At 38.5% G+C, this 12,519-nt stretch overlaps 1 protein-coding gene across 1 annotated transcript in view; it reads left to right on the plus strand.

Moving 5' to 3' along the window:
• Positions 1–12,519, plus strand: part of UNC13C (unc-13 homolog C) — a 660,175-nt gene that overhangs the window by 421,326 nt on the left and 226,330 nt on the right. The window contains exon 17 of the mRNA XM_004374773.1: positions 10,594–10,727. Within this exon, the coding sequence (XP_004374830.1) occupies positions 10,594–10,727 (134 nt within the window). The remainder of the gene's footprint in view (positions 1–10,593; positions 10,728–12,519) is intronic.

Below are 12,519 nucleotides of genomic sequence, written 5' to 3' on the forward strand. Positions count from 1 at the left end.
AAATATTGCACAAGTTTTCAGAATACAAGTTTCTGATTCCGTGTTCACAGTGGTTGGTTTTTTCTCATATGTGCTACTGTAGTGTTACATAATTTGTATATTTTAAGGTCCATATTCGGAATTATAGTTACGTATAACTGTGCAGTCTATTCAAACTCAAGGAACAATTTAGAGCTGTAGAAACCACTCACAGTGTCCAAACATTTTGAAATGCAGTTTGCAAATTTAAATGTCAAGATACTTCTGACATATGGAAACAGAAAGAACCCAGTGAAGAACCGAAATTTTTGCTGTAATCAAAGTAAAATATTCTAATATTTAGAAATTTCCTATTTTCTAACCAGGTTATTATATTTTTAAGTTTTCAATAATTAATCTTATTTAAGGGCACTAGTTGCTCAATTATTTGTTCTCAGTTAGCAACAGTATATTAAGTCTTTTAAATATACTAGTAATTTCCTGGTGAAAGTTAATTTAAAAAAATCAGTTTTACACAAGTTTCTAGCATTAGAGTCTATCAGCAACTGGAAGGGGCACCATATAAATATCTAGTTACTATTCCACCTTCACTTAAAACTAGGGAAATTTCTGTAGTTGGTAATTTGTCAAATGTAAAAGTGGAACAGAAGTCTATTGTCATTATGACAGTATGCAAAATGTAGCAAACTCTAGTCTAATACTGACATCCAGGATGAAATACATCACTCTTCTTCCTACATAATGAAGCTTACGTGTACCCGACTTAACTGAAAGTTAGTAGTGGGCTCTTCCTACGAGCATGAGTATTTCAGAAGAGCAGTGTTGTATATGCCAAGTCCAGATCCTCAGGCCATAACTCCAGCTACCCCCATTTAGTAGGTCTGCTGCAGGGGTCCAAAATCAACAGTATTTCTAGCAAGCAACCCAGGTGATTTTGACTTCCCCACATCTCTCCCATTCATGGTCGAGCTTAAATGATTGCCATGTATCAGTAAAATTCAATGGACAAAGAAGGCAACTTTGACAGTGACATTAAAGATCATTAGTGGAAACAAACTTTAAAGTACATAGGTCTTAAGACATAGAGACTTATTAGGTCATTAATTTAAAAAAAAATACTAAAGCTTGTTCATAGTAGCAAAAAGATGGAAACAACCTAGATGCCCATCAACAGATGAATGGATAAACTATTGTACATACATACAATGGAGTATTACACAATGATAGAGAACAATGATGAATCTGTGAAGCATCTCATAACGTGGATGAAACTGGAGGACATTATGCTGAGTGAGATAAGTCAACCACAAAAGAACAAATAGTGTATGAGACCACTACTGTAAAAACTCATGAAAAGTTTTACAACAAAAAGTAACAATCTTTGATGGTTATGAGGAATGGGAGGGGTGGGGAGGGAATACTAAATAGACAATAGATAAGTGGTAACTTTGGTGAAGGGTAAGACAGTACACAATACTAAGGGAGCCAGCACAACTTGTACAAAGAAAGGTCATGGAAGCTGCAAGACACATCCAAACTCCCTGAGGGACCAAGCTGCTGGGCAGAGGGATGTGGGGACCATGGTCTCAGGGAACATCTGGCTCAGTTGGCATAACACAGTTCATAAAGAAAATGTTCTACATTCTACCTTGGTGAGTAGCGTCTGGGGTCTTAAAAGCTTGTGAGCAGCCATCTAAGATACTCCACTGATCTCACCCTGTTTGGAGCAAGGGAGAATGAAGAAAACAAGATACAAGGGAAAGATTAGTCCAAAGGACTAATGGACCACAACTACCACGGCCTCCACCAGATTGAGTCCAGCACAACTAGATGGTACCCGGCTACCACCACTGACTGCTCTGACAGGGATCACAACAGAGGGTCCTGGACAGAGCTGGAGAAAACTGTAGAACAAAATTCTAACTCACAAAAAAATAAATAAATAAAAACCACCAGGCTTACTGGCCTGACAGACACCGGAGAAACCCCGAGAGCATACCCCTGGACACCCTTTCAGCTCAGTAATGAAATCACTTGCAAGGTTCACCCTTCAGCCAAAGATTAGACAGCCCCATAAAACAAAATGGGACTAATGAGGCACAGCAGCCCAGGGAAAAAGACTAGAAGGCAGGAGAGGACAGGAAAGCTGGTCCAAGGTCAAGAAGGGAGAGTGTTGACATGTGGTGGGCTTGTTAACCAATGTCATAAAACAAGATGTGTACTAACTATTTAATGAGAAACTACTTGTTCTGTAAACCTTCATCTAAAGTACAATAAAAAAAAACCCAACCAATGCTTTCACTTAGTAATGACTCAAACATTTTAATGGCTGGGAAGGGTCATAAACCCTATTGACAAATAGCTATCTTAATTTGCTTCTTAACAGTAGCAAATATATATATACAACTATTGTCTGTCTCACTTGAGTAATTTTTTTCTTTTTTCTTTTATTGTGCTTTAAGTGACAGTTTACAGCTCAAGTTAATTTCTGGTTCAGAATTGTCTACATGTATTGCTTTGTGACGTTGGTTGCAATCCCCACGATGTGCCAGCACGCTCCCCCTTTCCACCCTGGGTTCCCTGTGCCTATTCGTCCAGCTGCCTTCTTGTCTTTGCTTTTGGAAAGGAGTTGCCCATTTAGTCTCATATATTTGATTAAACTAAGAAGCAAGTTCCTCGCGTGTGTTATTTTTTTGTTTTATAAGCCTGTCTAATCTTTGTCTAAAAAGTGGGCTTTGGGAATGTTTTCGGTTCTGGGTTAGAAGAGTGTCCAGGAGCCATAGTTTTGGGGGTTCCTCCAGTCTCTGTCACTTGAGAAATTTTGAACTTAAGGCAAAGGAGATAGAGTGAAGTATAGTGTCTTGAAAAATCTTAAGTCTGTAAGATCTGGATTTTTGGATTTGTAGGAGCTGTGTGATCTGAGTTAATCACTTTAGCCTATCTCAGGCTGAGTCTGCTCATCTGTAGAATGCAGAAATTGCGATAGATGTTGTCTGCAGCATTTTCAGCATTACAGTATGATTCAAGAACAAAGAAAAGAGGTACAGGGCTTGGGTAGGTCTGTGAGCTCCTGTCAGGAGTTGAGAAAGGAGACAAAAGACGTCTGCATTTACTTACTCATTGATTTTAACTTGTGTATCTCTTCCTCTCTTGTTATGCCTGTGGACAGCCTCCTGATCTCATGCCAGATGCAAGACCCGGGAATCTAGCCCCACTGCTTTTGTCTCAGCTGACAAGCAGCAGGGGTTGTAGAACTCTGGCATGGTGACCAAGTTGTTCACATAAAGCTAATCCACCTTGACAACCTTTTCCTCTTTTGTTGTTTTCTTCGGTGGAAGCCTCCATGAAATACTTCCACACCTTGCTTTGTTGGCTTCCTGTCCACACCTTCACCCCAAGAGCAGAGATTAATGTCACTTTGTGTAGTCAGTCAAGTGGAGTCCCTGGATGGTGCAAACAGTTAATGTGTTTTGTTGCTAACCGAAAAGTTGGAAGTTCAAGTCCACCCAAAGGCACCTCAGAAGAAAGCCCTGACAATCTACTTCCAAAAAAATCAGCTATTGAAAACTACTCTGACACACATGGAGTCACCATGAGTTGAAATTGCTACGGCAACTAGTTTGGTTTGGTTTGGTTTAATCAGTCAAGCAGCTGGACTTGAGACTCCCAGGATTTCCAAGATAATTTGAATATGGTAATTCTAGACACCATGGTATCAATTTCACTATTCTCTGGAGTAGCAGAGTAGGGAGCCTGTGAAGAGATGAGAACTGACCTCTTTGGACCTTTCCGTTGTGTCCGTGTTGGGTTTTCCATACTTCCCAAAATCAAACCTCAGTTTCCTCACCTATAAAGTGAGAATATTTGGCTGTGGAAATAAATTAAGACCATCCAAATGAGAACAAACAGAGGCTATTTATGCAGCTCTTCCTACAGAAAGGGAGTCAACCACCATCACTTGGATTTCAAAAAGATTCAAAGGCAGGCAGCAGAATGGGGAAGCTTTATAGTCAAAAAACAGGGAAGGGTTCAGACGTGATCTGACTGGAAGTTGTTGGCATGGAGAAGGAAGCTGTGTGCTGGCTAGCTGGAAGCAGAGGATCATATGTGATTAGTTTGGTGAGCATATATGGCTTTCTCTGATTGGTCCTGAGTTGGAAGTGAGGGCAAAACATAAAGAAGCTGGCAGTCATTGACATGACCTGACCATTCTGTGCTGATTGCTTTTAGAGGTTATGGGTTAGAGTTCTGTCATATATGGTATGGCCATTGTCCATGTGAATATTCAATCTCTCTTGGTTAATGTTATTGTTGTGAGGATGGAAAATGGAACGTTCAGCCTCTGTTGCAGATTTTGGAGGTGGTGGAGGTTTTATTAGACGATGAGGAGAACCAGCAGTATCTGGGAAAGAGAATCATAATGGGTAGCTCCGCTGATGTCAAGAAGGTCCCAACAGGTTGCCTTGAGGTAGGGGAAGGCCACCTTGAATATTTCTCTTCATCAGTCTTGTCCATCTGTAGAACAGGATAAACATCCTCCCTCTTCCTAACTGATGAAGAGTCCACATTGCTGTTCACAAGGATTGTAGATTGACAGAGTTCCTATTTTTCTAGGCTATGAACTGCCAGACCTGGGATTTACTTAGAAGTGTGAGGAGGCACCAACCAACTCAGAGTAAGAGGAAAATGTAAACATATTACATAAAACCTATCTAGTTAATGAAGTAACATTTATTTATTTGCCAGCCTTTCAAAAAATCTTATTTAAAATATTTTTCGTTTCAAATATTCACACTCACTTCTACATCATTTTCTTTTTTATGTCTTTATATCAACCCTGTCCTGGTTTTCCAAATTTTCAGCATCCAGAAACCTTGTTGCCAAGACCTTTAATCATTGCTTGCCTGCCTTGAACTACAATTCTCTCTCCGCACATTGCATATCTTACTGGAGAAGTCATTTCCCTTGGCCTTTCTAGACCTCAGCTTCATGAGTCCTCATGTAGTCTCCGTTCCAGCCACCGTTTTCTGTGATCTGAATGCCTAAACAGTAGGACAGTGAGATCCTACTGACCACACCACCTGTCCTACTTTTATCACTCCCTACTTCCTCTAGATCAGTTCTTCTACCTTCTCTCCCACTTCTTTTCATTCTTCTTCTGGAGATATGTATGTATGTATGTATGTGTGTGTGTATATATATATATATTCTTCTTCCCATTCCCATTGAGTTGATTCCGACTCATAGCGACTCCATGTGTTACAGAGTAGAACTGCTTCAAAGGGTTTTCTTCACTGTAATCTTTACAGAAGCAGATCACCAGGTCTTTCTTCCATGGTACCACTGGGTGGGTTCGAATCACCAAACTTTCAGGTTAGTAGTCAAGCACAAACTGTTTGTACCACCCAGGGACCATATGTGTATGTATAAGAGCTCTGGTGGAGTAGTGGTTAAGAGCTGTGGCTGCTAACCAAAAGGCTGGCAGCTCGAATCCACCAGCCACTCCCTGGAAACTCTGTGGGGCAGTTCTACTCTGTCCTACAGGGTCACTGTGAGTAGGAATTGACTTGACGGCATAATACTTCCTGCTTTCATTGCACTCCAGTAGCAAAACCTTCAGTATTGACCCAGCGTTCTGTTTCCTCAGCTTCTAGACTCAGCAATGGAAAACACTCATGAAGGTCCAGATTAACGCCATGATAAGATTAGGGTCCCATCCTCAACAGAGCTTCTTATTCACCTGATAGTGCCCTATGTGCCCAAGTCAAAGCTCACTCATTTCTTGCAGGGGCTATTTCAAACCTTTATTACTTACTCCTCTAGTACCCTGCCCTTACTACTTCTTATCTCAGGATAGAATTCCTTGTCCTTCCTCACCATCAACAAGACTTATCTGTAAGACTCTTTTATCACCTGACTCAGAGGAAGCCATGTTCTTCTTGATGTTTAAGGTTAATCCTCCTATGTACACTCTGGATCCCATTCTGTCTCATTTCAATGGGGACTCACTCCCCCACTTATGCCTCTCTTTTCTAAAATTTTATTCTTTTTTGCTTTTTCAGATTTTCCTCCTAAGGCTTTGCCCATTGATGTACGTTCTTCTCCCATTCTTTGAGTGATCTTATTCACCCCATAATTTCAGCTGCCACATATATCCCAGAATTCATCTGTCTACATCAAAAGTCCAGAATGCTTTTTAAATTCCATAATGGTCTACCTAGTTACCCTCTAGACAGCTCCACCTGATTCCTCCCTCTCTTTTTTTCTCTCACCAGCTAGTCAATGATTCCTATTCATTTTACTTATTAGCTGTTTCATAAGTATTACACTTCCCCTTCATTAAACTTTTCCTTCTGCTTCCAATTCATTTAAAACACAAATATGATCAAGCGTTCCCATGTTTAAAATGCTTTATGGTCCTCATCAACTTTGATTCAAAGGGAAACTCCTTGACATGACACACCAAGTCCTTTAAGATTTGATCCTTGCATTTCTCTCCAAACTTTTGTTTTCCAAAAAATGTTCTGAGAAAGACTTATCCTGTGGAGAGTTTTGTAAGATAGCTTATGGGAAATAGAAAGGGAAGGTGATACTTTACCAAGGTCAAATACGTTTAAGAAACTAATGTTCCAGTATTACCTCTTAGCAGCAGTGGTTCTCAATTGGGCCCTGGGCCAGCACCACCAGCATCACCTGGGACCTCATTAGAAATGCAAATTCTCAAGTCTCATGTTAGACCTACTGAGTCAGAAATTCTGGGGCTATGGTTCAGCAATCTGCATTTTAGCAAGCTATCCTGGTGATGCTAATATACGTTAAAATTTGAGAACCACCATCTTAGAGACTCACAATACATATTAGCATATTAAAGGCTCCAGGAAGTCTGGAGATAAACTGTTTAACTGTATGTAGTTAAGCAAAAGTTTTCTTAATCTGTTTGAGCACAGACTTGTGTGTGTGTATGTGTAACACTCAATAACATTCAGCAGAACTGTTAGAGAAATACACTTTGTCAAAAGCTGTTGTAGCCTCATCTTACTGGTAATTCTTTAAGTATGTATCTGTTGTGTGCTTGTGCATTTAAGTATCCCATTCTGTATTCCTCTACCAAATATATGGACTACCACAAAAATGTTTTATAGCAATTTAAGAAGTGTGCCCTACATACCACCAGCATGAAGATATCAACATTTTTATTGTGCATGTAATGGATTCTCTGTCTATATTGGTATCTTCTTGATGGAATATCATCATATATTCTTACATAGTTAAAGTGTAGTATACATTCTATCAGTTTATCTGTACAAATGTTTCTGTAGTGAAATACCCTTTGATAAACATGTCTGTTGGAAGCTTTCTTCAGCTGATTATACATACTGGCAACTTTCCACTTTTCAAAATTCCTCTCCCCGTTTAAAAAACCCATTGCCTTCGAGTCGGTTCTGATTCGTAGTGACCCTATAGGACAGAGTAGAACTGCCCATGGGGCTTCCAAGGCTGTAATCTTTGAGGAGGCAGACTGCCACATCTTTCCCCTGTGGAGCGGCTGGTGGGTTCGAACCACTGACCTTTCGGTTAGCAGTCAAGCACTTAACCACTGTGCCACCAGGGCTCCCTCTCTCCCCATTATACTCTCACAAACTTTCTTTCAAGTCTGTTTCTTCAAGAATCTATTAACAAAATAATTTTGCCCACTATTATAATAGTCACTATAATTTCAGTTGATCTACTTAGTCATAATTTTACAAATACTGTAATTTTATTTGTTTGTGGTTATTGATGAGTTTGTAATTACTAAATTTACTTATTATGACTATTGATTTGTAACGGTTGCAGTCAGCATTAATATACTTATTGTTGTCGTTGTTGTTGGTTGCCCTCAAGTTGGTTTGGACTCCGGGCAACCCCAAGTGTGCAGAGCAGAACTGCACGGCATAGGATTTTCAAGGCTGTGACCTTTCGGAAGCAGATTGCCAGGCCTGTCTTCTGAAATGCCAACGAGTGGGTTCAAACCGCCAACCTTTCGGCTAGTAATCGAATGCTTAACTGTTTGGGCCACCCAGGAACTTCATACTAGTTCCTTAAAATTTTACCATTATATGTTTTCAACCATAGGTCAAATATCCTAGTAGACTTCCTCCAGACCAGTTGCTGTTGAGTCAGTTCTAACTCATGACGACCTCATATGTGTCAGAGTAGAGCTATGCTCTGTAGGGTTTTCAGCAGCTGATTTTTTTGGAATGAGATCGCCAGGCCTTTCTTCTCAGGAGTCTCTGTATAAACTCAAACCTCCAACCTTCCAGTTAGCAGCCGAACACGTTAACTGTTTGTACCATCCAGAGACTCCAGTAGACTTCTAAGATATGTTAATAAAATATTACTTAGAAAAATGTAATTCTTAAGAAGTCTGGTAAATATACAAATATACTTAATTATATCCCATCTCTTTAAATATGCGATCTATGAAAGCTCACTATTAAAATGGGAAAAGTGTTGATTTATGGTACTGTTGTGTGGAAAGTAAAAACTTAATGATTCAGGATCCAGTTTGGCTTATTCTGTTGCCACATAAAGAATTTGATGCAAAAAAAAAAAAAAATCAATAATCCTCTGGTGTCAAAACAAGTGATGGAAGTAGAACTTGTGACAGCTAAGGGACTTTGGAATTAATGTATATTCAACTACTTTTGTCTCTCCTACTTTGCATATTACTCTTTGCAGGATGATGATATGCGATTGTGATGTTAGACGTATCATCTATAGTAACTTCTTTTCACTTTATCACATTACCTAAAATATGTTAGATGTATAGTTTAGCTAAGTACACATCATGGTGATTAATGATAGTATTCTAATACAGTCCACTGTGGCCATCAGCCGTAATTTTCTTTCCAACTGTTACAGCTCCCCAGATTGTCTGGATTTCTAAACACTTAGTAGAGAGAGAAATCTATTGAGCTTAATATAATGAGTAAATAATTACATTAATGTGATAAAAATAGTCCTGTTTGCAAAAGCAAAGATAAATTTTAATTAAAAAGTTACCGTAAAAGTAGGCAAAGCTGGATATATATATAAGACTGCGTTGCTGTATTTTTCTTCTTAAAAATTCCCTGATGTGCTTTGATATACCAGATGTCCTCAGGAATTAAGGGAGGAATCCTGCCAATGATTTTCAACTAATTTTCAGATCTACCTAGCTCTGAAGACCCTTTGGAGAATGCTTACAGCTTATTGTGGCTATTTGAAATAGTTTGTGTCATGCCCATTTTAATTTTTTGACCATTTTAATTTCTCTCTCCAGGTTTTAACATCTGCTATTATTTTGAGCAGAAGGGTAAATCGATAGAGTTTGGAAGCACCCTAGCGTAATCTCCCTAAAGGTGGGGTATAGTCTGGTGTGGAGGTCTCTAGTGATAAGTGGATATAATATGGGGCTGTATTTTAACCTTAATGAGAGCAATAATGGATAATGACTCCTCTGAATATAGTACATGTCTTAGGTAGTATGGGAAGATATGCCATAATACAACTATTCAGCAGAGGGTGACTGATGTGGTAGAATACGGCAGTGGCCTATAGCAGTACGTTCAGCCAGAGAACATCAAAACCACCTTTAGATCAAAGAATCCATGAGTTTCCTGAGCTACAAATTGACATTTTCAGATATCTTAGACGTGTATGCCTGTAACGATTTAGCAAAATAGTCAGAATTTCTAAGGCATATGTTTCCTATTTATTTGTACACTTGAGTGAAAATATCTCTGCCTAATTTCATCTTTTTGCCTAATGTTAAAAAGTAAATGTAAAAGAAGTATCCTAAGAAGAATATCCACCAAAAAAATGAAATCGGCAGAATAATTTATATGCATGTTTGAAAGAATCATGTATGTTGAGCATGAAATTTATCTGTGAAACGTTGCGATTACTGTTGTAGTTTGTTAATCTCAACCCAGGTGTAGTGCATCCCAGGCCACCCTCTGCTTCTAGATGAGAGCGGGGGAATTTAGTCAGTGTGGTAAATAGAGAAAGGTTCAAAGAACATTTGTTTTCTTTTTTTTAAGGAAAGGGTAGATTTACGAAGTTACAGTAAACAAGATACATTTGTGAGTCAAATGAAAGAGCTCCAGGTCATTCATGTAAAATATATTTATCATGGAGTTTAACAGCACTGACATTATGACCAGGCAGCCATGAGTTCTGCCCACTTACTACCCATGTGAATTGGGACAAAACATTTAGGCAGGCTTAATTTCACACATACACATACACGCATACACACACAAACTTTTGTACACACCGAATTCAATCTTTACCCTTGGAAGAAACCACAAAGAATATTTCTTCCAATAATAATTCCTAAGATCATGAACTGTAACAGTCAGAGGGAAGAGAAATCTCCTTTCCAGAACCAAAGTATTTAGAAATAGAAGCCTCTGTCACTGTGAGCCGCCATTCTGTTAGGAAAGGAAACTTGACTTTAAGAGTTTCGGCTCCTGTAATCTGAGAGTTATTCCATCATCACTTTTCTTGGATCTCCTGTTTGACAGTGACATGTAACTAAAGTCATCCCATTTAACCTTTTCTTTTGCATGTGTGTGACCTTGTGAGCAGAGTAAGAAGCAGGACGTTCCTCGGGAAGATCAGGGACCAACCACCAAGAATTTGGATTTTTGGCCCCAACTTATTACACTGATGGTCACCATTATTGATGAGGATAAAACTGCCTACACACCTGTCCTGAATCAGTAAGTACACCGTTTTGCAAATGGGTGGATTTTAGTCCATTAGAGTTAAGAAAAGTAAAATATTTGAATCAGAGTGTATACTCTCATGACAAGGACAACCTTTCCAAAAATTCAGCTACAGAAAATAGTATTTTCCTTTATCAGTAGATATCAATTCAGTGGTATGAGTTTTCAGTTTGAGCCCCACTGAGTGTAGTTCTTCATATATGCAGACAGATATTCCCTAAGATTTAATTTTTATTTGATGCAAAACGTTTCTTCTTTCCTCCTGTTCCTGTCACAACTACCCCAGCATCTCAAAGACAAAGTACATCTCCCAAAAAACCGAAAAGAATGTCAGAGCGTTAATATTAAACATATTTATTGTGACTTTTTAATAAAAAGATTTGTCCACAAACCTGCTTTCAAAATAGTCATACGTGCTGGATTTGACAAATTTAGTGAAATATTTTATAAGACAAGTCCATTTTCTCAATTAACAAGCTAAAGCATATGCCACAATGCATAGAATTTACAAATTACAAGCAGGTAGATAAAGGAGATGGATTAAAATTCAGGACTGTTCTAGAAGAGTTTGTAAAATCATCGTTTTATCAAAATGCCTCTAGCTATGAGACCTTGGGCAGATTATCTAATTCCCCTGGGTCTCAGTTTCCTCAAATGTAAATAAGGAGATTTTACCAGGTGATTTCCAAGATCCAATCCAACTTTAAAGTTGGATAACTTTAGGGTTTACTTTATACCCACATGTTGAGGACTGTACAAGAATGTAACAGCTGACGCTGCCAACCTTGACTCTGTCTGATTAATGGAGAGAGAGTGTAAGACCTGAAATGCTGGGGCCAGCAGCCACAGGGATCACAGAAATGGACAAGCCATATGCTGTATGAAGTAGAACATGAAGTAGATTCAGATTTACTGTAAGATTTTTTTTTTTTTTTTTCCAATCTCCTTACTGGTCTAGACAATTAGGATCAAAGGTTATGCTGAATTCAATTAGAATTCCAATCACAGAAGATAGAAATTTAAGTATTCCAATTTTTACTCTTTCCTGCCACTTAACCCTACCCATTTTCATCTGCCCCAATTTCCTCCAAATTGTGGAGAAAGTGTTCTTCTGTTTGATGTGCAACCATGATAGCACCCTTAGGTTTGCTTTCTCACTTCTTTTCCCTTTTCCCCAAACCCTAATCCCTATATCTACCTTTGCTTCCTGACTACCAGAGTGTCTCCTGATGACCATGTGTAGACACTGCTCTTCTTTCTCATCTGGTACGACAGGACTAAGAGAGCTCCTTTCTTCATCCGTGACATGTCCTCATCTCGTTCTGGGTAGTCCTCAGGTCTATGGCAACTTCGTGAAATAAATATATTTTCTCATTTACTCTCTGGTCCTTTCTGGAGACCAGAGGAGTTTTCTTAAAAATTCAGAGACTAATAACTTGTTTAAAAACTGTCCTCAGGCTGTGAAAGAGCATTTGATAAATAACTTTTAAATGAAAACAAACATCTGCCAAGAAATGCAAATTAAAAGTTTTTGAAGGTTAGTCTCCTTTTCACACATTTTCCCTTGGAGAGTACCTTACTTACCAAATAGATTTACCAAATATCAGAAAACAAGATATGACTAGTAAAAGATACAATATAAAATCGTGGAATTAAGTAAAGTTTCCCAGAATTATCTTTAATCATATACCATGAAAAATATACAAAGACTTTAGTAGAACTTTTATAATTAAAGAGTGTGGAGTAAATACATTTAGTTATGGTAAAAATCAATTTAAAATTATAA

Source organism: Trichechus manatus, unplaced genomic scaffold (genome assembly GCF_000243295.1).
Source record: "Trichechus manatus latirostris isolate Lorelei unplaced genomic scaffold, TriManLat1.0 scaffold00030, whole genome shotgun sequence".
Classification (NCBI taxonomy): domain Eukaryota; kingdom Metazoa; phylum Chordata; class Mammalia; order Sirenia; family Trichechidae; genus Trichechus; species Trichechus manatus.